The sequence below is a fragment of the Metarhizium robertsii genome, assembly GCF_000187425.2.
Source record: "Metarhizium robertsii ARSEF 23 chromosome Unknown MAA_Scf_3, whole genome shotgun sequence".
NCBI lineage: Eukaryota > Fungi > Ascomycota > Sordariomycetes > Hypocreales > Clavicipitaceae > Metarhizium > Metarhizium robertsii.
In genome coordinates, this window is record NW_011942171.1 from 1,559,178 (window position 1) to 1,586,436 (window position 27,259).

At 51.8% G+C, this 27,259-nt stretch overlaps 4 protein-coding genes across 4 annotated transcripts; 1 reads left to right on the plus strand and 3 right to left on the minus strand.

Moving 5' to 3' along the window:
* Positions 1-221: 221 nt before the first annotated feature.
* On the minus strand, positions 222-668 carry MAA_07380 (tetraspanin; the record flags this gene model as incomplete). Its single annotated transcript, XM_007825378.1, has 1 exon — positions 222-668. The coding sequence occupies one exon, from the start codon at positions 666-668 to the stop codon at positions 222-224; it is 447 nt and encodes a 148-aa protein (XP_007823569.1).
* A 7,681-nt stretch (positions 669-8,349) lies between these two features.
* Positions 8,350-9,499, plus strand: MAA_07379 (Transcription factor, MADS-box; the record flags this gene model as incomplete). Its single annotated transcript, XM_007825377.1, has 3 exons — positions 8,350-8,601; positions 8,820-8,954; positions 9,212-9,499. 3 exons carry the CDS (start codon positions 8,350-8,352, stop codon positions 9,497-9,499), a joined length of 675 nt encoding a protein of 224 aa, XP_007823568.1.
* Positions 9,500-12,141: 2,642 nt separating this feature from the next.
* On the minus strand, positions 12,142-12,822 carry MAA_07378 (Ctr copper transporter; the record flags this gene model as incomplete). The annotated part of the gene is made up of 2 exons (XM_007825376.1): positions 12,142-12,250; positions 12,329-12,822. 2 exons carry the CDS (start codon positions 12,820-12,822, stop codon positions 12,142-12,144), a joined length of 603 nt encoding a protein of 200 aa, XP_007823567.1.
* Positions 12,823-23,841: 11,019 nt separating this feature from the next.
* Positions 23,842-25,135, minus strand: MAA_07377 (zinc finger domain-containing protein; the record flags this gene model as incomplete). The annotated part of the gene is made up of 2 exons (XM_007825375.1): positions 23,842-23,967; positions 24,059-25,135. The coding sequence occupies 2 exons, from the start codon at positions 25,133-25,135 to the stop codon at positions 23,842-23,844; spliced, it is 1,203 nt and encodes a 400-aa protein (XP_007823566.1).
* Positions 25,136-27,259: the final 2,124 nt, after the last annotated feature.

The window sequence follows — 27,259 nt, forward strand, 5'->3', positions numbered from 1 at the left end:
GGGGGCAATACATACCGACGATGCCAAAGAGCGCAGTAAAGATATTGTCGATAAAGGTGTTGGAGAAGCTGGAAATGGCCGTCCCGCAGCCTCGCAGCAGCGCTGCGGCCGCGGGCGAAGGACACGTCGGATCCGTGACAAACGCCGGCGTCGTGGCATTATAATAGCCGCAGCATTGGAACTACCCGCTCTTCGTATCAGCAAAGACAAATCACGCAACATCAAGGCTCTGAGGAGAAAAAGGAGGGAGGCACGTCAGTTCTTACCGACTGCTGGACGAGGGACTGCACGCCGGGCTCTAGCTCGAGGTACGTCGGGAAGAAGCCGTCCTTGAGGCGCAGGGTCATGATCCAGAGGTAGACGCCGAGGCAGAGGGTGAAGAGGCCGCACAGGGTGATGAGGTAGCCGCCCGCCTTGAGCCACGACCGCATGGGCGACATGAGCCCGAGCAGGGTGAAGGCAAAGGTGGCCAGGGTCGCGGCGCCGTTGGCGATGCCCGCCGTCAGCGGGAACATCTGGTACAGCAAGTTGCGCACCGCCTCCTGGCCGCTCTCGGGCTTGCTGTCCATCATGTTGCGGACGACGAGGGAGAAGCCGAGCTCGAGGCACCCCGACGCCAGGAAGAGGAGGCTTATGCCGAGCGTCGTGGTGAAGACTTTGTTGGCCATTTTGGTGCTGCCTCCTTTTATCGGGTTTACTCGGTTGGTTCGACGGGTTATATTGTATTTTTTTGGTTCTTCAGATCGCTTTTCCCCCCCGGGTGCTAATTTGTTTTTAAATACGTTTTGGAACAGGCTGTGGCTTTTTTCCCCTAGGGTCTCGAGATGCTTCCGGCTGGTGGTTTGACTCGGGGAGGATCTTTGTCTACTTCCGGTTCGGGAGGGCGTCCTGCGCCAGGTGTATATACAATGTTCTAATGCGGGAAACAACGACGGGAGAAGATGAAAAAAGAACAAAAAAAAAAATTATGTCCAGGTGGAAATGAAAACGCAACTCCTGGTTTGGCCGAGCGTTTCGAGTCCTGTTCCGGTCATCAACGTCATGGGCTGTTTCGGCGCAGTCGATGGACAAGGAAGAGGAAAGACGGCGATGTAAACGACAGAAAAAGGAGATGGAAACTGCAAAGGAAGAAAGGGTATCCGGAGACCTGAGGTGCAGGAGGCAGAAAGGCACACAGCGATCTGCCACCAAGAAAGAAGGTTTACAATATTAGTGAGGGAAACAAGGCAACTGGCGAGTGGACACACACACGACGACTGTACCGGCTGTAGATACATTGCACAGCAAACTCCATGTCGCCGTTTCTGCAGCAGATTGGCCTGGTGCGACTTGGTACCCAGGATTGAGCACGGTCTGACGGTTCTCGTTTCAGGGCGGTGTCAAGACTCAGTGCGCACCCCTTGGCACGGGCCACTTCCGTGCTCGGCGGCCAATCAGCGCGCGCCATACGCTCCCAAGTCGCCTGATTAGGAGGTTCTGATCCATTTTGAGTTTGGGACGCCCTGCAACCGGTTTGGGCGGTTTGGGCGGTGATTTGGCGCCGGGTGCAGAGCGGCGTGCCAATCAACATGGAATGAGCATTGGCGAGTGTCGGGTTCGCACGGGCTAGCACGGGGCAGGGCGGGCTAGGAGCGGTATCATTCAATGGCAATTTTATTGCTGTGGGAGTGCAGAATACGGAGTATGCTGGCGACGAGGCCGTGCGACCACGTGAAGGTGAAGCTGTCGATGTCTACGTGCCCGTGCCCGCGACGACAAATGTATGTCCATATGTCTTGCGGACATTATTACCTAGTAATTAGACTATAATACCAGATACTAGTGCCTACCACGGAAACTGCGGAACTACTACTACTACTACTACTACGGAGCAAGGCCATCGAGATTCAACGGCTGAGTGCTTCTCCCCATCTCTGATCTAATTAATACAGCTCCCCCCCAGTCCACTACCGACTGCGCCTTGGGACACATGGACGGTGCCTCTGATCGCCCACAGGAACTTAATTCTGACAGACGTGAATGTTCTGGAAACCACACCCAATAGTCTCCAGGTATGTGCATGTGTCTAATGTACGTGTGTACATGTACATAGTCCCTGCGATTGGCCTTTTTTCCCTCATCTTGGCAGACTTGCCAGAACCGCACATGACAGATTACTACTACCCGCAAGCACGTGTCGCCTCCTTAACTGACATAATCATTGTATTAAGAACGGCCTAAAAAGGCTTGACAAGATCCAAAATCCCGGCGTTGATCTCGCCAATGATCTGAGCAACGACTCCTCGAAATGGAAGGGACGGATGGTCCATGGACGAGTCGGGCTTGGCATTGGTCATGCACTGCGGTATACGGAGCATTTGCATCTTTGTAGTACAACAACATGCGGAGTATACTCGGCATTCTCCGCTCAATAATTATTATACGCATGGTAATATTTGCCTGTCAACACCGTTAGCCTATCCGAGTCCATGATTCTGGCATCTGACAGACGCCTTAAAACGGCTTGCGAGCCTTGCACTGTCTGCTCCATTGTCGCCGATTGGCCTTGTCCTCTGCCCTTGGGTGCGCCGGAAGGGGCCAAGATGGATAATTCATGGTAGGATTAGGATTCGCATTTGATAAGAAAATTTTTTTCTCTCCTCATGGATTTCATTCAGCGAAATGCTGAGCTGAAGTTGCCTGCGACTCTCTTGCTAGCTCAACTAGGGGATGATGAGCCCTCACAGGGTCACCAACAATCGGGGTTACTTACTACTAGTATTACTATTGCCGGAACAAAGGGCGCCTTTTTTGGTTGTTTCAGGGGAGTACTGACATAAATAACTACAGACTGTTGTGCATCCCTGCGAGGAATTATTGCCTGTGCAAAAGCACTCCGCGCCGAGTATCCCAATAGCCTTTGGCCTATTGTTCCATCGATCCATTTGGCCATTTGGCCATTTGGGTATTGGACCATATGTGTATTATATTATGCCTTGATTTCACACTGATGATGCCGTGGCATGGCTGGTGACTTGATTCGATTCACTAGGACATCGACGTGTCGTGTTGTTGGTCGTAGTCTTTGCCGATTCCCAAGTACATAAGCAATACATCTATGTACCATCACCGCCCGAGAGCCGGATGTCGGCCGGCCCAACTATCAAGTTCAACGAAAATAGCAGACCAAACAGACAGACAGACAAACCCCCGTGTCGAGGCAAACGGAGACACCATCCACAGTGTTTATTTGCCCCTGGTTCTCGTCTTCATGGGTGGTGCTTGAATCGCCAACCGCAGGAGCGTGCGCACACTGTGCCATCCAAGACTAGCTGCCGGAAGGAGGAAAGCGCCTGATCTTCCTCCAGCCCTGGCCACAGTCGTGCATTTGACAATCGGGGTGGAACCCCGGGTGCCATATTGCATGTATGTACCGAGAGAGATGTTGTCTAGTTCGACACCTCACGGCTGCCTAGGTACCAGTAGTAGTCGTTGGACAGGTTCCCTTGTCGTTGTGTCGTTGCCAAATACTTTTGTTGAAATTGTGTCCCAGATAAATCCCCAAGTCCATCCAATCCGGTGCAGGCAGTTTGGCAACGGCCGCCTCCTCGCCACACATCTATCATCGTACGGCCCAACTTGGGAGCCAAGCCTGCCGTCATTCGTTAGCCGACTTCTTCATCGAAGCTCCGGCATGGACCCAGGTCCCGCTGTGGGTTTGCCAATAATCATGGACAGGCCAGGGAAGAGCCTTCAATTTCTTGGTCACAAGTCCTCCTGCAACTCAGCAGGTCCAGCTACCGCGTCGAGGCTCGGAAATGGTTCTAATCGCTCCAGGCTGTGCTGTCATCTTCAAACTATCGTATTGAGGCCGCCTTTGATGAGCAAAATGGCCAAGTGCGTTGAACAAATTGTACTGCTAATCTGTGCAATGGCTCCATCGCGAGGTAGTACAGCAGCAATACTCTTGCGGGGTACGGAGTACTCACAACCTTTAACTCCATTACGCCATGTCCAACTTGGGTCGTGTTTGGCAATTGTTCTAATAGTAGTACTAGTACTGGTAGTGGTAGCTACCATTCTACTAAGTCAGTACCTTGTCTTATGTTTTCGATCGCTCCGCCGCAGCCATAGGCGTGGTCAAATGACCCGATAGCCGAGATTCTGGCAACAACTCGCCGCGGCAAGCAGCCCCAAGGCGGGTTGTCTTGTTGTTCCACGCGCGCAAACTCTCTCTTTTTTCTTCAAAAAACGGCTCGGTCGGGGCCTTTTGTTGCTCGTCCATCATGCCAAATTTTGAAGGTTAGAGGTGGCTTGTGAGCAGAAATCGTCATTCCCGAGCACAGGTCGGATCTCCACAGTCTGCTACTACCTAAGTGATGCATGCACGGATAAATTTGTTGGCGAGGATATTGACGACGGGTGAGAACAACTCATTACTGTGTCCCGTCGTTATTGTACATATGTATGTACTTCTCAAGCAAGTGCGCTTGCGGTGGTACTTGTTGGCCAAGGGATCAGCATTGTACATCCCCGCGAACTAGCCAGGGGGTTTTGTTCGGGGCCTCGTGCTTTGAAGACCGCATCACCCTCGATAGCCCCTACAATGCCAGCATGTGTTTCGAGTCAGACAAGAGACATGCTGGTCAACTAGTGTAACCAGTACGATGTATGTAGGTAGGGTATTGACGCACTGAGCGGCTGTGATGAGCACGTTGTCGGCTCCAAAACTGTGGATGCATTAACTAGCAGTGGCGACCTGCGCCTAGCGATGCGAGCTATTCATCGGCATCCTATTTGCTGAATTTGCGTGTGTTGGTCTTTTGGAGGATTGTTTGATGCGGGAGAGACCGAGACCACAGTCAATGAGGAGTACGGAATATTAGAATGCTTATCCGCTCCTTGACAGCCGAATCAATCAAACACGGCACCGCCGCATCCCTACCTCTCCCTTCCATCAAACAACTCCGTACTCCGTAAAAGGTTACCGTTCCACGTGTGTGGAACATCCGACCGAGTCCTTCCCACGCCTTTTGCATCTTCTGGGAGAGGATGTGGTGCTTGGGAGCATTTTCGGCAGAAGGGCAGAAGGGAGGCTTGTGCACATGCATAGGCGCGACCCGTGGCTCATGATAGTGGCGAGCGGGGCCGAGCCATCCTGGGGGGAACTTTGGCGGGTGGGCCAGACGTCTGGAGACCTGTGGCAGTAGTTAGCGTGCTTTTTTTATCTGAGAGGATTGCCAGGACTGCGGCTGGCTACCTGGAATCCACATGTCTCTAGGGCTTGGTCAACGACTCCAAGGTCCTCTTCTACTACTACTACTACTACTACTATCACCCCAGCATGCATGTTCTCTGGCCCTGCAAGAACAGCCCCGAGGAAAAGCATCTGGCCATGGCCTCTTAGTAGTATTACCAGCCAGTTTCACGGGTTAGTGGGACCACAAACAAGAACCAGTTCCGAAACAACAGTCAGCACTGCCCCCGAGGACAGGATACTCTTAGGGGTCTGTGAAGGAACCAGGGCCAGCATTTTGAAGCAGAAAACCGACGTCATACAAGCCAGCAAAAGCCGCGTATTGACTCCTGAATAAAGGGCCGTACTCGTGTTCATATTGTATAGTGATGAGAATTTCCGTTGACATGTTCGATGATGACATGTTGTATTATGATGTGGATTCTGCATGTACAAGTGTCAACATCCAGGTTCCCTCTGTCGGCGGGATGGATAGAGATTGTGGCTTGATATGCTTTCGATTGGGGATGCTCGGAGCCAATGGCGTCGGGATGACGAGGGAATCTTACCCGATTTTCCTCCCTGATGACCCGCGTCCTGTTGGTAGTAATGCGAATTTCTATCTGGTGACCAATTAATTCGGCCCAGTCTCCCAACTGCGGGCAATGCAGGCTGCAATACAAGTCAAATTGTCCAGGTTATATGCGAACTATCGACGGGCCGGCCTGGCACATACATACATGCTCCGTACATAGCTTGTATAGGCTGTCTCTTGCCGATGAAAATCGTCCAAGGAAGCGCAGTGGTTTACTCGGGGTTTGTACTCCGTAGGCTACTTCTATTACCTAGGTAGTCAATATCAGCAAACAAGGAGCATACATGGATGGAGCATGGAAGCCGCAGATGTGCACACCTACTGCAACCTGGCCGTCAGCCCTCCACAACACAGGGCTGGGCGGCTTGGGTGGGCGGTCCTAGTACATAGTACTATTTGCTGGTGTTGAGTTGCCGGTGGGTTTTTCGCTTCCGCGTTTCTGCGTCGTTGGATTTCCGCGTCTCTGCGCCTGCGAGTCAACAGACTTGACAAGACTGTCTGACGTGACTGTATGACTGACTATGCGGGTACTCCGTGCCTGGGAGGGAGAGATGTTCCGAGGCAGTCAAGACGGCTTGACGGGGGCATTTGGCGACTGGGTGGTGTGCGAGAGCGCGCGAAGGAGGAGGATGTGGGATAGGAATAACGTGCGAGGTGTCAGTCTGGGTGTTCGCATGATGGCTTCTCGGTTGCTCTTTGGCTGTCCTCTGGACTCGCCCTGCTGTCGCCAAGTCAAGTCAACGAGACATGAAATGCAATATTGCCGTGTAGCAACTGATTGCAGACATGAGGATGGCTCGAGCCGCAGACACACTGTGTAACGACTGTGCACATCGCGGCTGACATCCCATCTTTGCCATCATTTCTAAGTCGACCACTGACCCATGCCTGTTTTGGACCCGCTTGAATCCACCCAGCCAACGGACCTTCATTCCAGCACAGGTGCAGCAATGCAAATGCTTGGTTCACGGCATTGGACCCCACCAGCCTGTTCGACAAGCCCCAGCGAGCAACCCCAGCGAGCGAGAAGAGGAAAAAAAAAAAAGGACCACCAGATTGACCCCAGCCGGTTCCTCCCCCTGGCCTGCCACCGCGCCACCCTCTCCGAAGTTTGCCCAGTGCCATCATTCTCGTGCCAGTCATTGTCACCGTCCTCTCCACCCGGCCTGGTGAATCTGGGCGGCCAGTGATATGCCCGTCTGCCGTCGTCTCTCCTGCCTAGTCCCATTTTGTCGTCAAGGCGGAAGAGGGCAGCACGGCCAGCCAGCCAGGTGCCAGCATCCGCCATCCATCATCCACTTCTCATCATCCCCCTCATCAATCCCCCCATCCCCCCCCTCATCACCATCTCGAGAATCCACCATACAGTACGAGATAGTGCGTATGTAATAATATCATGTACATACCTACTCATGCACCGAATGTACTCCGTACAATGTACATGCACTTACATCCATCGCTGAGAAAGACACTCGGTCGGACTGGTCGCCATCCATACATGCAAGCCCAGGCCGTTCCTTCCTTCTAGGTGCCTCGTGCTTTCCCTGTACCGTGCCTTGTTATCGCCTCCCCCGAGCTCGCATATCGCCCCGTCGAGCGCTCCGTAGACGGCCAGGTTTCGTGCGTCAAGGCCATCTCTGTAGTTAGGAGTGACAGATGACAAGCCGTTGCTGCTGGAACGATGCAGGAGACGCAGTCTGGCGCAATAAAGGCATTGCACAAGACGGCCAAGACGAGCAACACGGGGACGCCAACCGAAACAACCTCTCCGGCCTGTTGCCTGTGCTCGCTTCCTTCCGCCACGCGCATCCACCCCCAATCCACTCCAGTCGTCACGAAGACGCCAGACTCAATCCAGCAGACCACGCCCCCAACCAGGTCCTGTCTCTCGTGCCTGTTCTCAAGTACCAGACTGCCTCGCCGGCGTCCAGCGGCAAGCACCAGACCACAGTGTCCCAGTCACCGTCCGCCGGTGCCAGGCCCGCTGGGTCTACTGGCCTGCCTCCCCCGGCCACCAGACAGCCAGACGCCAGGCTGCACGCCCAGGCCGGCTGCTGTAAGCAAGTCGCTTCTTCTGCGACACAAAGCACGCGAGGGCTCTCAGGGTATTCAAGAGCACCGCGCTCGACCACAAGGCACCTGCCTCCCTCCCTCCTCCGCTCGCACCGCCAGATCCAGTATAGATCCATCGGCACCACGCTCAAAACAGCATCTCCACCACTTTGTTCCCTTTTCAGTCAACTTTCAAGACGTCGACTTGTACAAGAGCTGATTGTCACTTTGGACAGCTATTTTTGCTGCAAAGCTGCTTCATCTTGGGCCTCGTCGCGCTCTAGCCAAGTCCTGCTGTGCGCGAATCGTCCGATTGACTTAGTCACCGTCTCGTGGATCTACTTGGTCGTTGACTGCTGCTCCTCCCGCCACCCGACTTTCTCTTTCCTCATCATCCCCGGAACTAACGTGTCGAGAGATCGACAGCTGCCGCGTTGGACCCTTGAGCTTGATCCAAAGGAGCAATAAAAAAAAGAAAACAGCAATAATGGCCGATATTACCGACCAGCACGACCAGACCTCGCCTACCGAGCTTGACGAGTCGCAGTCGGTTGGCAACGGCAGCGCCGCCGCAGAGAGCCGTGGCATCAAGCGCCAGCGTCAATCTGCCGGCGACGACGACGATGACGACGACGAGAAGGGCGGCCGCGAGCGTCGCAAGATTGAAATTAAATTCATTAGCGACAAGAGTCGCCGTCACATTACCTTTTCGAAGCGCAAGGCCGGTATTATGAAAAAGGTTCGTCCTCACTTAGCTTCGGCTGGCCCCCCCCTTCTCTCTTCGGATCTGAAAAGACCACTGCATTGCCAACATTTGGATCTGCCATCTCATATGAACCTCAATTTTGTTCATTCATCATCATTCACCGCGTCACGCATCTTGCTCCGAGCCGGGATGCAAATTTCTGCTTCGCTAAAATGATGGTTGTTCGCATTTTGCTGACTATTTGCACGCAGGCGTACGAACTCTCGGTCTTGACCGGCACCCAAGTTCTCCTCCTCGTCGTGTCTGAAACGGGCCTCGTCTATACCTTTACCACCCCAAAATTACAGCCGCTGGTCACCAAGGCGGAAGGTAAAAACTTGATTCAGGTAGGTCTATATTTTCGCCTGCAGCGGGCAGCAACATGCACGGATGCACCTCTGATCTCGCGCTTTGCGCCGTCGAGTGGACCATTCGTTTTTGTGTTCCGACATTGCGCTAGACCCTCTGGATAGCTTCCCTTTCCTCCTTTCAGCTGACAAATGCTGCGATTACAACCTTTTTGCCCTCGGCGTTGCTCTGTCTCATTAATTCTTCTTTATCGTACTTGGAGGAAACGCAATACGCTAACATTGAACCTTCACAGGCATGCCTCAACGCTCCCGAGCCTACGCCTGGCAATGAGAACGGTGTGGACGGTGGGGACCAGGTTGAGTCGCCCGAGGATTCGGCCGCACAGCATATGCCTCCTCAAGGCGGCAGACCGGGCATGCCGCAGAACCCTCACATGCCAGGAAATTACATGCCCAATATGCCCATGGATGCTCAACAGGCACTTGCTTATCAGAGCTATGTACAACAGCGCAACCAGGGTTACGGCTCAGGAATGCCTCCGCAGGGAGGCATGCCGCCTAGCAGCCACCACCAGTCATGATTAGGATGATGAGCGGGAGTAAAACATTGTGAGGTTGCCGGCTGGATAGAACACGGGCGAACTTCGGGTGCAGCACGTGGCACACCAGCGGTAAACCTTGGCCATATCTTCTGGACGTTGCCATATTATTTTGCGGGGCTTTGGTGATTCGGCGTTGATGACGTGTTGGGATGCTGTTTTTTCGTCACTTTTTTTTTTCCCTCAAAAAAACCTCGATTTACAATTTGTCGGACCGTTCTTTGTGTCATCAGAAAACCAAAAGAATTTCTCAAGTCGCAAGGATTGTTCTTTCCTGAGATGTCCTTTGCCATGATGATTCTGTGGCAGTGCTGGCGTTGATACCGTCAAAAAAATGAATGGATCCCATTCCTCGTCTTTGACCTATCACCTGGGGTACTGTTCTATCTCGAGGATCAATGAGGTGGGTTGGTTGGTTGTGTTATGGGATGATTGCGATTACGCACCGAACGATGTGAAGCGAGAATCACACAAGCTGTCTTGGTGGCTGCTGAACTAGTCACTGCATGTTCAAGGGGCGGAGTCTGTGGTTCAAGCGCAGATGAATGCACGAGGGTACGAATTTTTGACGACGGAGCGGTGAAAACAGTTCTAGGTCAACCTGGACAAGTCAAAAATACTGAAACGTCTTGCAGAGCGGTTGAGTACCGCTCAGGGCCCTCGTTTCGACTTGTTTGTCTTGCCTGGTTATGTAGTTCAATCGCTTATGGGCCTTGCCTTGTTTATTCTCCGACATTCTTCTTTTTCATTTTTCTTTTCTTTTTATCTAATTCGGTACCTGACGACGTGGCGGCAGTGGTTGATTTGCTGAAGAGAGAGGAGATGGGTCGATGGTGGTCGGTTGTCGACCAAAAAGTGTACGATACTTCCTTTAGTCCCTTATGTAGTAAAGTCTACTCCATAGAGAAAAGACTCGAGCAAGTGCGTCTACGCAATATTCTTTTTTTCTTTAGTTGGGCTACCTCTTCGAGTCGGTGGTGTTGCATGCATATGAGACCACCCCGGCCCCTCGATGAACTAGGCGTGGGCGTGGGCGTTTTGGCTTTTTGTCGTCGATCGAACACCAATGTTGACATGAACTGTCCAGATGCGGCATAGAGCGAGCTGAAAGTGAATTTTTTGCCTCTGTAAGGCTGAGCCGCATCTTGCTTGATTCGGGGCGCTGGGGGCTGATACGGAAGGAGACGCGCTTCACATGGCACCAGACTCGGACCTTGCTTACCTTGGCGAAGGGGGCGGCGCGTGGCAGATGGAGGAGACGCCATGCCCGACTTGGACGGGTTGAAAGCTCCGTGTCCCCGTGACGTGTGGCGATGATATCCAACATGAACGGTGGTATGTATGTAAGTAGTATAAATCAGAAGAAGAGACGTCACCGGTTCTGGGTACCCGCTGCCGAGTTTTTTTTTTCTTTTTTCGTTTTTCTTTTTCTTCTTGTTTGCCAGAACGCGTGGCGCGGGAGGGTGTCTGCGAGGAAGGAGTTTGGGGGCCACGACGACCGCATTGGGAGCACTGCCTTTTTGGGGAGGGAGCCGTGTCGTGATTGGGGATGGCGCGGGACGGGCCACCCGACGGGGGATCTTTGGAGTTGGACGGGTTGGCGATGTTGGGGGTGCGGGCTTGGTAGGGCAGGTTTCCGGGACTGGGTTTTGAAGAAGGGCCGCGTGTGTTTGAGCTTGTTGTGGATGATGATGATGGAGGCGGCGTGCTGTTTCTTGAGAGTGGGCTGGCACTATTGGGTTTGAGTTGTGATGGTTTTTGTAAAAGAGCGATTTACTTGGGGGTTGTTTGGGGAGGTGCGTGTAATGGCTGAGGCGGCGGCCATGTGAGTATGGGGGTGTATATGCGTTTATATTTGGAACGAGTAATTGGTCACAGACGAACGGCAAAAAAGGCTAATTAATTGGTAAAAGACCAAGTTGGTTGTGAGTTGCGGGTGAAACTGATATGGTTGATAGTGAGTGTGTGAAGGATGACCTGCGCAAGTCGTTTACTATAGGTAACTAACTAGTTGCAATAAACACCAACTAGACACTAGTTTAGACCAGAGAATTAGGACAATCAAAAACCCAGCCAATGTCAGTTCTGCTAACTTTCCCCAGGTATTTCTGTCGTCCATCGACGTGCATTACTGCGCTCCGACAGCGACTTACTTAGTCATCATTGCAAGTGCCCCTCCCACGGAGTAAAGTCGCTCCAGTTCCGCATGCGGCCTGGTGCTTGAGCACATTTGAGAAGGTTTTTAACCTCTTCCCACTTGGACACATTCACAAAGTACCTGTACAATCGGTACTTATTTTTTTTTCGCGGCACCGCGGCATTTTCTCGTGAAGCCGTTTCGCTTGTTTGTTCTTCACGAGGGACTTTTGACGAGCCAACTTGACCTGCCAGCGAGGTGGAAAACGATTTTCATTAAATAATTTGAAGCTCCATCACCTACATCCAGGTAGGCCTACGTAAGAAAACAAAGACTGCTTGTATCCACGCCCGCTTGTAAAATATGCCCAGCCCAATGCGCCATCTCGCCCGTGTAGTAGTACCATCATCGTCCAGCCTGTATCGTGAGAAGCAACGGGTCTGTAATTCTTCTAAACTGCGTCACTCTAGGAGTATTGTATCCGGTGTTAATGCTCTCCTGCGGCGCTATAGCGACCGACGGCAAGACTGCCGACAAAGACGCCGGCGAGGACGGACATGAAGTAGCCCACGTTCATGGTCATGACTGCCAACATGCTATATCAGACAGATGTTAGTTCTCAATGTTTCTAGAGTAGATAAAAATGGTTTGTAAGGAAAGGAGAAAGAACATACAGGAGATAGCCAACTCCAACAATGATAGTGTCCATGACGGCGCGCACAGGATCGACACTGAATCGCCATGGCCTCGTCTCACACCCGGGGCGGGCGACGACAACGACACTCTCATCGACGCCGTTGGCCGTCAGCGTCATGGGCTTGGCGAGCGAGTCGCTCGAGACACGGTCAGACAGCGAGGCCTTGCCGTGGGCAGCGACGTAGCGGCGCTTCATGTCCTTGTCGAGCCAGCGGGCTTCCTGGATGCTCCTCGCGGCGAGGAGGAGGCGGCCGATGACGGCGAGCACAACGAGGAAGATGCATGTCCCCGCGTAGGCGCCCGCGCTCTGGGGGGTCCACGAGTCGGCGTACAGAGGAGTCGCCGTGTTGGTCTGGAACACCATGGCCATCATCATGGAGTGCGGCGAGTCCATGCCGTGGCTGTCCGTGGATGCGGCGCTCGAGCCGTCGCTCATATCCATGTGGCCTTCGTGGCGAGAGAATAGAGACATGGTTTTTGTTTCCTGACGGTTGTCCAAGTAAAAGAGTTTGTATGCGTGTGTATGGTGATTCAAGGGCTCGTATGACAAACGAGGGGTTTGGTGTAATTGTTTGTTAGAGCGCGATCTATCTGGAGGACTAGCGTTGCGTTGCCGGCGAGGACTGGGTTGGAATTATATATATCAAGAAAAGGCCAAAATCGAGGACAAGAGATTAATGCGCCGAAACGGGAGATGAGTCGAATTATGTGGGAAGTGTGGCCCTGCGAGGTTGATTGAGCAGGTTCTCGATACAAGTAGTGAAATGCCTCCGAGACACGAAACCGTGCCCGAGTAAGCCCGCACGGGTATCTAATGAGAACAGCAATCCAGGTATGGCGAGACGGCCGGGAAGCAGAATGTTTGAGGAGAGGAAGGGAAGGGATTGCCTGCGGAGAAGAGAGAGCCGGGGGGGTTTTACAAGTCATGCTGAGCATGTTGTTTTCCGTGCGCCACTATTCATGGGGTCCAAGTGTCGGCGGGCGCGTTACCACGGTTTACTGGTGAATGGCGCCCGGGCCTGTTAGTGCCGTGAGACAGCTTCTTGCCGTATCGGGAACTCGACGAGATGTCGGGTCTGGGGCGGGTCGGTGGGGTGCAGGGTACCGGTACTTTTGGCCGGTACCTCAACGTCACTCCATGCTTACTTGACTCTTTTTTCCCTTTATCATGCACCTCGTTCGAGATTAATTCAGACATTGAGTCATCTGCATCACGCCTGGCAACACTCAATCTCATGCAACTCATTCGAGCACGATTCAGACATTGAGGAGTCGTCTGCATCAATTCAGCTACAGGCATATCCCCGATGTGAATTTACCTGTCGCTTCATAGACGTGGCGCAATAGAGCGGCTCTTCGAAAGGACATTGGAATCACTGCAACCAAAAGTACTCGCTACAACTTGTCCAACCCTTCCGCCAAGTCCTTCCTCGCGGTGCATCATCAGCCATAATATAAATCACGTCGCAAGATTTGTATTTCCCCATACATACAACCCCGCGAGATGATTGCAATTGAATTCTGGATCGTCAGATGGCTGAAACGCCACCCAACTAGGCTGGCTGTCATCCGGCTGAGAACGCTGGTGAAACGCCCTCACGTCTCATCTGTGGCGAAACGTTCTCAATGAGAAGTGTCTACTGAAAAAGCTCAGCGGGCATTGCGTGAGATAAGTGACACGTAGTCTCATTTTCTAGATTTGTCGATGAAAATCTGTGCAAGAATCTCTGTATATTGTATTTGCTGTGCTTCTTGCGTTCACGTTCGCCATCATCTCAAGTCCTTCCCCGCCCTCAGAAGTCATTTGGTGACCAAACTGTCATGTTGATGATGCTCTCTGCCCTGGATCTACAGGTGAAACGAGATCTCCGGCGCGAAAAGTATATTCAAGCCGTCCGCCCGTTCCGCGCCACAAGACGGCAAAGTCAACGTTGTCAAGACAATTACACATGTTTGTATGGAGGGGTTTAGACGAGAAAATTACAGAAACGATTCTCGCTCGTCTGCGGAGAAGGTGCTGGGGTTATAAACAGGAGTCAAGTCAAAGCGTCGTACTCGTCGACAGGGCTGGAGACGCCTTCAGAAAGCCACATGTCGGGAGTCGGTCGCATACGAAGCCTTGGCCTCACAAGGCCGTTTTAAGGTTAAATTTACTCCTTACATGTTTTCTGGGGTCTGGGGGAGGTCAAGCCGTCAAGTTTCCGGGGACTCAACACCGAAACCTTATGGGTGAAAATGGCATGACTACTCCAACCCCTTCCTACAATCGATGCCATGTGAAGCCAAGTATTTTATGTCTTGAAATCACTTAGCTATACACTTGGCTCGGCACATAGTTTCATCCAACGGCGTTCGCGTGGCGTCTGCTGCACCATGCGGCTGTCTGTCTTTGCAAGAGTCTGAGTATTAGTCCCAGCATGCAGCGAACCGTTACATAATTGCCTTGTCTGAGAATAAATGTTGATGACTCTACGTGTAGGCACCTGCGGCTTACTACCATCTACCTTGCTTTTCTGTTTCTAATCTTGCAGGCGCCACATTTATACACTTATGTGACAAGGGCCCGTCATGAGGGCTTGGAGCAAAAGGGCTCAATTCAGTAATAATCTCGTAGGATATCAAGGTCCTAAATTGCCTAGAGGAAGGAGGGGAGCAGAGACCACTATATATACATAAAGGGAACGCTCGTGCCTAGGGCTCTTGCCCGAACACGTGTTTAATCTGTGTCACCAACAAGTCCTTTGTCGGTGAAGCCCCTTTATTGGGCTTTACGATCTGTTGGGCCTTTTCCGTGTAACAAATTATCACATAGGTATGGTATCACAAGTGCAAAAAGCTCAGACCACACGTCACGAAATTTGAAAGGAAAGATTGTAATTATCCAAAACCGGTTCTTTGTTCTAATGATTCCCAGTACAGCACATGGGTTGTTTTCCCCAAAACCCAGCTGATCAAAACAGAAAGAGAAATGACGAAAAAACTTGGCAAATCGGTTCAATCGTCCTTTGTTTCGTAGCGTCCACCACCAGGGCCGCAATATGAATGCAGTCGATGCCCTTGACGAGAGATGATTGTGCCGCCTCATGTTCCTCCCCTCCCCAAACCTCGCTGATTGTGGCCCAGAATGTAGCCCATCGTGGTGAGTGCGATATCCGTTCATTCATCGCCGTGATATTGTCCTCGACATGTGCCCGCACGATGGCTGCCGCAAGTTTGTATGTTCCTTTTGACTGGGTACAAATTCCCTTCCTATATAATGTTCCTCCGAACGCTCATGCTCGAGCAACACTGCGCTCGTCGCGGTAAATTAACCCAGTGTTTCCTCCATTCCTTCCCACATGTATGGTGTACGGCAGCGCCTGTAGTACACTTGTTTGTGCACATTGCTGCGTTGGTGATGTTCGCAATAGCCGGTAGAAGTTGAAATGAATACGCCTTGAAAATGGCCTTTTTTTTTTTTTTTCTGAAGAAGAAGAAGAAGAAGACGAAAAAAGAGTAATCAGCTGACGAGTACTCTAGCCGATTTTTAATAAAAATGTTGGAGGTGTTGAGACCCGAAAGTGCAAGGGGTCATGAGAGCCACCAGTAGCAGCGGCTTTGTATGCTTTGTTCTCACACGGCTGCACACTCTCGTTTTCCGGTTCCGGTATAAGTGAAACCGCTCACAATGTTGAGCTGGTGAGAAAGACAAAGGCGTTGAGTCGAGTGTCCCAGGTAGATAGGCAGAAGTCTAGCGAACTCTGCCCGCGTCGTGGTGCAATCCTCTGGTCCAAGTAGTTTGGCAGAAACGAGCGCAAGGTACAAGTAGAAGTAGGAGTGAAAAGACTTGCTCTACTCAAGAGTGATGCGGAACATTTCGTGTAGAAATGTACCATCTGTGTACCCATGAGTTGGAAACCGTAGGCTCGCGTACAATGCGTTGAATTCTCCGCCCAATGTTCCCAAGCTGTAAACCGTCGTTCCATTTCTTTTCCCGGAGAGTATTGCCATGGTGTCCGCAGGTCCATCCCTAGGTCCCTGGCCGCCCGGGGATGCATAGAGTACTTTCACATCGGTCACAGGGCCCATTTCTGCACGAACGCGGCTCCGAATCTCTTCGTCGCTCAAATTGCCGTGGACTGATGGTGCCAGTGGCGGAGGTGCTGGTTGCTCTTCGCCACAGCATGGGAAACAGGTAACCAGGCGAAAATCGACAAGACATAAAGCTTTGAAGGCGATAGACCTTTGGCAATTTCCCGGTGAATCGCAAGCTTCTACTACTACTTCCTCCCGGATGTCTATACTCTTGAGAATCTTTCCGCACCTGTTGCAGCGCAAGAGAAATTCAAGAAACCAGCACATTTTCCCAATTGCGAGTTGCGGGTCGTCACCGAAGTCCCGTATATGCCCGTTGTTGAAAGATATAAGGAGCCGGTTCGTTGTCTGGCCAGAGCCTAGAGGTGTTCTGAAGCTAAGAAGCGGGTGGTGGTATGCTCAAGTGTCAACGATGAAGTATTTCGAAAAGTGGAGGGAGGTAGGTAAGTGTAGCCAAGTGTAGCTGTAATGGCGATGAGGAAGATGAAGATTCCTCCCTGACCATGGGCAATGTTGCCATCCTTATATAGCCAGCCAAACGACCCGGCGTGACGTACGCCAGAGTCGTCTTCATCTTCTGTGCCTTTAACAACTCTCAGTCCATCTTCTGTTCAAGTATCTGCCTCGCAAGGAGTCTTCAGAGCTTACGCCAAGCATGGACTTTGTCAGAAATAACATATGCAACATCAACATGTGCCGGATATCCGTCACTAAATCGACAGAATGGGCTGCAAGTCAGCATCCAACACAGCCAAACAGTCAAAGAGCAGTCATTGTTCAGCCGTGCCATGTGTTAAACCAAGGCACTTTGTTTCAGCAGCTGCCCCTGTTGAGGCCAGAGATGTCGGCGTCTTGCACATGTGTGCTTGTCCCGTCGATGTGTTCATGGCGTTCAGTAGCCAGACGCGCGGACTGCATCTCACGCATTTGATGTATCAGTTTCATAAAGCGGCCCTTTTAGCATGCAGTTGGTATGCAGCTGATATCAAGGTGGAATTCCTTGGCTACAAAGACGGACCGCACATGCGTGGACTGAGCAGATGATGTTCACAAAGGACCATGTAACATGTAATTATTACAAAGATGACATCCTTTTTTTAGACAAGGACGAGTCACATATATGCAGCCCGTAGCTGCGGAAAACATTGCGTAGATGGAGCGGATGGTGTTCAAAGAGGGCCCTGTCACATGTAGTTGTACAAACATGTTGTTTCTATTTACAAATCACGTTCATAGAGTCCGTGGCCGCTGCGAACATTGTATGAATAGGGCAGTTGATGTTTATAAAAGGCCACTTGATATGTAGTTATACGGACATGTCATTTTCTGTCAAGGACGAATCACATGCATATAGTCGATAGCTGCCACGAACATTACATGAATAAAGCAGCAAGTGTTGGTGGAGGACCACTAATATGTAGTTGTCACGAATATGACATTCTCATCTAGACTAGGACAAGTCACACCCTTGAGCTCGGTAGTTGCTGTGAATCGTATATAAATAGAGCAGCTGGTATTTAAATGGGGCGTTTTTGACACACAGTTGTCTCCAACGAGTCCATTTTTATATAAGCACGGATCTCATTTATCAAGTGTGTAGCTGCTACGAATCTTACAGGAATAGAACGGTGAGTGTTGAAAACACACTTATAACATGTAGTTGTCACGCACATGCCAAGTTCTACCCAAGCATGGCTCACACATTCACACATTCACACATTCTCTTGCTATTGCAAACCCTGTACCAACGGAGCAGCCGTGCTCAAGCAAGGGCCTTCCTCTGCCTGGCGTCCAATGTCGGGTGATTCTCACCAACCGCACGCGTTTCAAGCGTGTTACCAAGCAGCTTCTCCCAGCTATCCCTTCACTGCTCATTCACCCTCACATAATCGTCGAAACCATCTGTCTACAGCAGAATCACACGACACGCCTCTCCGATCCGAGTCCCGGGCCATCAAGATACAGCAAGTTGGCAGAACCACCGTCGCCGGCATCATACACGGCACAGCGCTTCACAACGCACTTGACATTCTCGGCAGCCAGCCAACTCCACCAAGCCGACGACGTGACGTCCCCCATCAAACAAAGACCGACTCCCCGGCCCCGGTGCCACGCCGGGCACAAAGCCCATACATACTCGCCCGGGCATCAAACCACCACCCTCCCCCAGGAACCAAAAAGAAAAGCGCACCATCCAGAAAAGAAAGGGTCGAAAAACAAAAACGGCAATCAACACCGTACCCACCCCGAGAAAAGAAAGTAGCTGTGGCTCGAAATACGGCCATGTCAGCAGCATGTCACGTCACCCAAAGCTGCCGTGTAACCAATCCCCCATTACACGCACGCCCCTCCCACGCAACGAGCAGGACAAAGATGTATGTACTCCGTACTCAGTACGAAGGAGCCCAGGGGGGGCCAAGAACAAAGACGGCCCTTGTTCCCTTCTGTTTCTTCGCGCATAGCAGTCCACCGTGATGAACTCCTGCCGTTGCGCCTGTCCGCGAAACGCCCCCCCAAGGAGGAAAACCAAGACACATAGAAGCGCTCAAACCGTCTGCTGGCCCGTCGTATCATCGACAGCAGACAAGAACGCGCGCCTCGGTCACTGACGCTGCGGGCATCCGGGGCGGCCCGTTTCCCAAGCACGTCTAAAATAAGAACAGAAACGCAAGGACTCCGTGCTCCGTGAATAAAAGGGGGCAAGGCAGTCGTGCCCAACAAAGCGACTGCTGTAGCACCTCTGTATTTAAGAAAAATTACGATCCGCTCCTTGTGTCATGGACACGTGTGCGAGGGTGAGGGTGAGGGTGAGGGTGGACGAACCCTACGCGGTACACGTACGCCGTCCTCCGTGTGTACATGGCGACTCGGTCCGTGGCGTATCCTTGCCGAGTACATCCGAAGGAAGATGGAATGGATGGATGCAAGTAGCCGCGTCGTCGGGAGCGGAACGAGCCTATTTGGACTTGGGGGCGCCGAGGGCAAATCCCCAAGGGACATATATGCAAAAGGGGGTGTTTCTGCGCAGGGCGGCAGCAGGCGCCGAGACGAGCAAGAAGGAACTGGAGATTGAACTGTTGTTTATTTCTTCGAATTCGGTGTATATTTCCAATTGCTGCTACGAGACGAGAGAGCTGTTTATTTTTTGGAAAATGTCGTTTGAGAGTGACGATATAAAAGCACCGAGTATGTTTAGCCGGGGCACCAGATGGGCTCGGCAGACACACACCCCCGGCCCCTCCCTCCCCCCGTCGAGCACGCATGTAGTTGCAGTACCGACGGACAAGGACGTGGACGCGACCACGATGCGATCCTTGCTCACCGAGTTCCCCTCAAGGCACAGTGCATGAGGGCCCCGGGGCGCGCGGTCGGCGGCGGACGGTGCGCCGACGCCGCGAGGCCGAGGGACAAAAGGCGAAAAAGACCAGATGGACGCATTGGGTCGCTCGTCTGCGCCAGGATAGAGATTTCGTCGGTTCACCTCTGGCACGCCCGCCGCAGTTGAGAGAATCAAAACACGGGGAAGCACGAGATTGATGAAACTTGAAATGTTGTCGCGACTTTTTTTTCTGGACGGGCAAGTGCGGTCACACGGCATGGTGGCGCTTGCCAAGGGGCATACACACGCTGCGGGAAGACGACAGGCCGGGATTGTGCAGCGTGGGATTGCGATGGGCGCCTTTCAGCTCGGTCAAGTGCTGGCACTAGCCCGGTTGGGACGATGAAGCTGCAGAGTCTGGTCTTGTCGTCGTCGTCGTCGTCGCAACTCGCAGCCGGCGCACGGGGAAGACATTATGACAGTAGCAGCAGCAGCAACAACAACGAGAATTTGCCCGTGCGCAGGGAACAAGAAGACAAAATTGAAAGCTTCCATGGCTTCTCGTCCCGCAACCCCCGTCTTGACCTCTGTCTGGCCCTGTCCCACGCCAAAACAGATGGATGCCACCACGGATCAAGACTACATAACCTCTCTGAACAAGGACAGAAGGACTCGGGAAAGTCGTGACGGACGACATGTGCTGGCGAAGGAGCTGGTCCGTCTTTCAGAACATTGAGGCCATCGTCATCGGGTCAAGCCTCACGAAACCATCAGGCCGAGGGTCCGCGAAAAGGCCGTGGCATCAAAAGAAACATGAATGCCTGGACAGCATAAAAAGACAAAATGGGGGACATGTGCATTTCCCAGCACACGGCGCTAAAGGAGATGGTCTATTTCTATAAAGTACTAATTAATTTAGCTTCTTAATTTAATAACAAGGCCTTATAAAGCATCTTAACAGCCAACCTAGCCCCACCTTTGCCTTTACGTTCAACGCGGTTCCACCAAGTGCCAAGAAGTCGACTTGACTAGGTGCGAATTGTGAACCCTTGATAATGCAAATTAAGAGAAAAATGACAATCAACCAAGATGGCCGAGTGGTTTAAGGCGGTAGATTTAAGTGTTTTTTGGCATAATCTCTACTATCGAAAGATGCCTGGGTTCGAACCCCAGTCTTGGTATTTTTTACTTTTTTTTAAAATACTTGTTTTCTAGCTAAAATAATACGTTTTATACTAATATTTAGTACGGGCCGCTGTAGTTAAACGGTTCGAATTATATTTGTCTTATAACTAACCTACTTTTCCGGTAATTATATTAGAAGGCGACTCTTGGCAGCCCTAACCTACATGGCTAATAATAGGGATCGCGTGACTTGCAGGAGATCCCTTATAAGTCACGTGACTCGGAGCCCCTTTTTATTGTATTAAATCTACTATATTATATTTACTCCCATAATTAGGCTTTAGGGTTTGGGTTAATAAGATTTTAAGCCACAAGGTTAAATTATAGAAGCAGACTTGTAGCTACTATATTATAAAAATGGTGCTTCATTATATATATGTTCTCTCTACTACTAGTTACAAGGTTTAGCAAAGGGTTTTTTAAGTATATTGCTAAATAGAGGCCACTAAAATAATATAATTCTTCATCTAGTTAAATTTCCAAGATAAGGTATATACTGTTTTCAGGGCTATACCATTACAGAAAGAACCTACACCTCTAATCAATTCAACTAGACCTTTCTGCTATAAACCCTGTTTTACAACAACCAGTCTCGCAATACATCAGCTCCGGAACGCCACGCCGTTCCACTCGCGCCAATCCCCCAAAGCCGTACACGGAGTAGACGTCCCCAAAATGCAGAGCTTGCCGTCGCACAGCACAACAAAGGCCACACAAGCTCGACCACGGCCGCCTCCGGCATGTATGTATGTACCCCTCGACAGGAATCTCGCCCATCTCAAAATCCTACCGCACGTCCTGGCTGCCACCCAGCCCGGCCCACAAGCAATGCCACTCTCTCCGCGCCGCATAAATACCTGGGCTTGGCGTGCCCAAGAGAGGAAAAACCGGGGGGCCAGCCAAGATCAGAAAAATTACAAAGTGGTAAAAAAACCAAGAAAAAACCCCGGATTGACCCTCTCCGCGCCCCGGACAAGAGTGGGGCCTGGCTCTGGCCAAGAAGGAGGGGGGGGGTCGACCGCGATTAAGTTAGAGTTTAGCCAATGCTTGGCCTTGGCCCTTTGCCTACTCCGTACTGTACAGGCGGTCGTCCATCCTGCTGACTCACCAACTTGACTTTGACATCTTGTACTCGCATAGCAGGTAGTAAACCCAGGCAGGTCGAGAAGAGAAGAAAAAAGACAAGAAAACCACTCATCTTCAAATAGCCGCGCCCACACCCAACAATCTCTCGGCAAAATAAAACTCCTCACAACTCTCTGGTCCATTGTTGTATTCTTCACGGCCCCGCGTGCCTCCTACCAGCACAGATCGCCGCCGCCCCATCCATCCAGTCGGCACACATACATACATACATACATATGCACGCGCCTCCCAGCGGCAGATAGACGGCCACTGACCACACCCACCAGCCCGACTTGCACACCTTGCACAACCACGTCTTGCAGCAGCAAACTCCCAAAAAGAACGAGAATCACGGAAACAACCACCCTCCCAAATCACCCACTGCCAACTCCCTATCCCAAAGAGCTGTCCATACGCCCACACGTACTCCGTACAATGAATGCCAGCGTTGAACCAAAACCCATCGTTGCCTTTCCAAAACAAGGCACATGACACATTACATGGAAACCCTGCCGCACCCAAGTCCGTCTTGGGCCTTTGGGCATTGGGTCTTGGCCCAGTTGCTCGCGTGGCCACAAGACAAGAATGAAGAATGAAAAAAACAAAACACTAAACAACATGTTCCTGCGCAAAAAGCAAGCTCCCTTCCTTACCGAGCACCCTGATCACATGGCGATTTTCTTCATCCATTCCTCTGGGTTGGGCCGGACCCCGGTCCCCGAGATGTGTCTTTGTTCCCAACCAGACGAAACAAAAACTGGCCCCAAGTCACCTAGGTCCCCGGTTCCCCTGGTTCCCCAAGTCCCCCAAGTCCTCACGTCCCCCGGCAACTACATCCAAGACACATTCACATGCACCCTTTGACCGAGTCCACATTATCGTGTGAAGAAAAAAAAATACTTTGGCTCCTCTGGTAGCCAGAGGGAGGTACTACTTATTCCCGTCCCTAACCATACAAACTAGGACCAACACCAAAAAAAAAACAGCAAACCCAAAAGAAAGCATCAAAAAGAAAACAAGACAGAAAAAGTCATGTCACTATCCGAAAAGTTGCCCAAACCCGGTCCAAAAAGCAATGTACAAAGAAGTATTTGCGTGAGCACACAATACATAGATACACAGGCCTAGTCTGTTCCGAGAGACTGTGTAGACTTCAGTCAATTCCCGACTCTTAGTTACACAACTCTCAGAAAACCAGCCCTAGGCCTCTCCTCTCACGTCTCTGTCTCCCTCTTCTTTCCCCCCTCGTTTTTTGTTTTTAACCAAAAAGCCAACGAGGATGAAGAGTGGTAGACCAGACCATGTGAGGCTCGCGTTGCCGCCACGTCTTTTTTCCGTTTTCCTGTAGCAAAAAGAGCCGGGAAAAAAAATCATCTCCCTATCCACGTTGGTAGAGATGCTTTGATTCTCACTTTGCAGAAAACACCCGGTTGATATACCAGAGCCAACAACAAAAAATAAACCATCCTTCAACACATGAAGCCTTTCATTGCCCAATCTCGGTCCGTAAACCTGATACTGTACGTCCGTACCTAGGGCTCGGCCATTGCGCGGGCTCCTGTAGTGCCGCCCGGTCCATGTAGACATTACACCCCGGTGCTGCCGTTCCTGGGGGGAATTTCAAAACAAAGTTCCGAAGACGCCGGTAACCCCAGTTTCCCATGATAATTTCTGCTCCCTTGCCGTCTTTAAACCGTCCATTCGCCGTGCTTTCAAGACAAAAATCTGGTTACACCCTACTCCGAGAACCCATCACACACCATGCACATAAACAGTCCAACCTGAATGTTAAACCTCCTTGCCCAGCGAGGATCGGTCGTCGTCGCCTTCACCCGCTCGCTCTTGGGCGGCAGCATCATCAGCAGCAGCCGCCTCGTTGCTCTTGTTTTCACAACCCTTGACGAGTCGGTGTCTCTGTAGGTGCAACACACGGTCAGTACGGTTCCATGGCCGTGTTGCACACGGGTCACACACGGCAAGCTGCGGAAGGGGGTGGACCACTAACCTTGAGCGCGTCCTTGCGAGAGAAGCTCTTGCTGCAGAACGAGCATGGGAAAGGCTTGACGGCCAAGTGGATTCTCTTATGCCTCTTCAAGTCATGGTTTCTACTAAAGGACTGCGTGCACTGATCGCACTTGAACGGACGCTCAGACTGTGGTTGAGGCTGAGGATGGTGACCATACATCATCTGGTGATTGTAGCCAGGTGGCACGCCCATGGCAGGAATCATGGATAACTGTGATCCGGGTTGGTGAATGTTGGACATGACAGGGCCATTCATCGTGGTCAGTGGTTGATAAGAGCCATATGGTCGGTAAGGGGGCGCCATGGCTGAGTGACCCAGGCCCCGAGATCCGGGGCTGGTACCCGTTGGAGATGGCTGCTGAGGCCCAGCATACGATGAGAAGCTCGCCTGCTGCGTCGCAGACGAAGCAGGGTAGTAGCTCGGGTTGCTGGGTGGTCTGGAGTGAGAATAAGGGTCCACGGGAGCTGGAGCACTTCCCGCCGCGTGAGGTTGAGTTGAGCTCAACATGGCGCCCTGTGGTGGCGCCTGGCCGGAGATGTGGTGGCTGTCCTGGCCACCGCTTCCGCCCCCTCCAGAAATCGACGTTTGAAATGGCTGATGAACATTGTTGAAGGGAGGCGGCGGAAGACCTTCACCCCCGGTAGCAGGAGACTGTGAACTGCGTGGATTTCCAAAACCCATCGTAGGCGGCTGACCATAGATTGACGAGCGATGGCCGCCGTAGGATTGATCTGGCGAAGTGCCGCCAACGCTGTAGTTCGAGGTGCCTGGCGTAGGCCATGTGCCGTGGACGTTGGCGCTATACGTATACTGCATGTTTCCGTGTGCTTGAGAGCCTTGAGAGCTGGCGGTATTTACGCTAGACAAGCCTGGGCTGAGACCATCGCTAGCTCCTGGAGAGGAGGTCAGAGGGCTGGACGGGAAAAAACCAAACGGGGACGAGGGACGGTGAGTGAATAGAGCCATACTGGGAACTTCATTTGGCGGTGGCAGAGAAAATGGTGGTAATGAGCCTGCCGCTGAGCGTCGAGATGAAAAACTGGACGACACTTCCATTGTAGTTCAGCTTGTACCAGCGGTTTTCGAACGTGGTGGATTCGAAGGCTGTTTGTTCAGCAAAGTGATAGATTAGAATGTCAATAGGATGACTTGCTTGTCCGCTTTTTCCAACGGTTGTAGACGATTTATTGCGTTGGTGAATTCTCTGTCACCAAAGACGGCGCCGAGAGCTGAGGTCGGTTCGGAGGCTCGTTGTGATCAACAAGAATCGAGAATACCCGACAGAGAGTAAAGATTTGCGGATGCAAAGGATGGTGTGTCAGGCGAAGAAGGTGGACGGGTTCTTCACAGGACTGGATATATAAGTAGGTGTTGCGACGCAAGCACAAAGTCCGTATGGGAGGTGAGGCACCACTACTGAGTGCCAGTCGGAAAACCACAAGACTGGGAGAACGGGAAACTTGGTCCGGGATTGAAATAATTCGTCTTTGAAAGCGTGCCACTAGCCCAGAAGATGGAAAACAAAAAAAAAAAGAGCAGTGGGTGAGGTGGTCTAAGTTGAGAAGAGCGCCAGCGACTGCCTTAGTTTGTGCCCGTCGCAGAAGTTTAAAATCAAGGTTGCAGGCCGGTCGCAGGTCTTCACCTGTAGTCGCCTGGACAAGCGCAGAAACGTATTGTGAAGTAGGTAATTACTTTCTTCCCGTGAAGGGTAGCGAGACGCGAATAGCAATAAACCTGCCAAGTTCGTCAAGTAGGCTGACTAGGCGAACCCAGACAGGTCGGGAGACGGAATACCAAGAAGGTCCGTTCGCAGTATTTCGGGGGATGGAAAAAAAGTCAAACCGAAGCGCAAACTCGCGAGAGCAAGAGCAGGAGCGACCCAAGTATGGAAAGAGGTCGTAGAAGTCAACAGCCGACTAGGACAAGAGCGAGACAAGACGACTTGACTGTCCGGGAACGGCCAGACTCGACTCTCGAGTATCGTGCCGCCAGGCGGAGGGGCTGACCCTGGTTGACGGGAGTGGGACTTGGAGGCGTGGATGCCTGTCTTGTTTGGTATGCAAAAACCGACGGCCCAAGTCTGGAGCTGAGGGAGTCGATTGACTTGGCCAAGACGTGCTATGCTCGCAGGACAGACTGACTGGCCACAGAGACTGTGCGGCTCTGAGGTGAAAAGGCTGCGATGGCGAGTCGTCCAAGCCGAACTCAAAAAGACGTCAAAAAATCCACTTGGCGGATCCGTCTGGGCCTCTTGCCTTGAGTTTTGCTTGGAGAGAGGGAGAGAGGGGTGTGTTCGGGTGCAAGCGCGATGAGACCCCCACGAGCAAAGAGTCGAGGGTCGCAATGTCCCCAGGTCGAAAATCAAGATGTCAGGAGCGAGAGGGGATGACAGCTGAGGATCCTACCGACACTGCCCGGGTCTTGGTTGCCTTTTAGACGTAGCGCCAGATTGTCGGCGATGAGAAGTCAAGCCCTGCGTTGGCGGTTCACGTTGCGGCAACTTGTATGCTCAATGTCCAACCCAAAGGTATGATGAGTGAGCGATTCGACGGCGGAGCACTCTTCTTCGCAGGTTGCACTACTATCTCGACACTTCGCTCCAAAGCCCAAGGATTTCTGCCGTCGCTTGTGCTCCCCCTTGAGTCGTAAACTATCGTAATTCTGGGCCGAATAACGCTCCGAGAGAGAGAGAGAGAGAAAAACTTGTATCCTCGACCGGATATGGGATGCTGTTTTTAAGGTTTTCGGTGTCTCTTTTGGAACCTTGGGTAATAGGTACAAAGGTATATGAGAGGTGACTGGATGCGCACAGCGCTTCGAGTTGAAGTCTGTTCCGTGCCTCTACTGCCTTGAATCAAATACAAAAGGAAAAGAGACAGAGGCAAGCACCGAGTGTGGAATATCCAGAAAATGAAATGTTGGAACTTGCGGGTGTCACACACAATGTATATATCTTTGCTCACCCTCTTGAGCTGAAGGTGCCAGGTCTCAATTGGACGCATGTACTTCATACTTATCTCACCCTGGTTCAATCTCTCTTCTCTGCGTCCCTTTACCAGCCCCTGCCCCCGGAAGCCGGGTGGTACACACGACATTCTCTCGTAGACTTAGCTGACCGACGACGACGACAAGCGTCCAGACACCAGAGACGGTCCGGGGGGGTGTCGTTTGGGTGCTAGC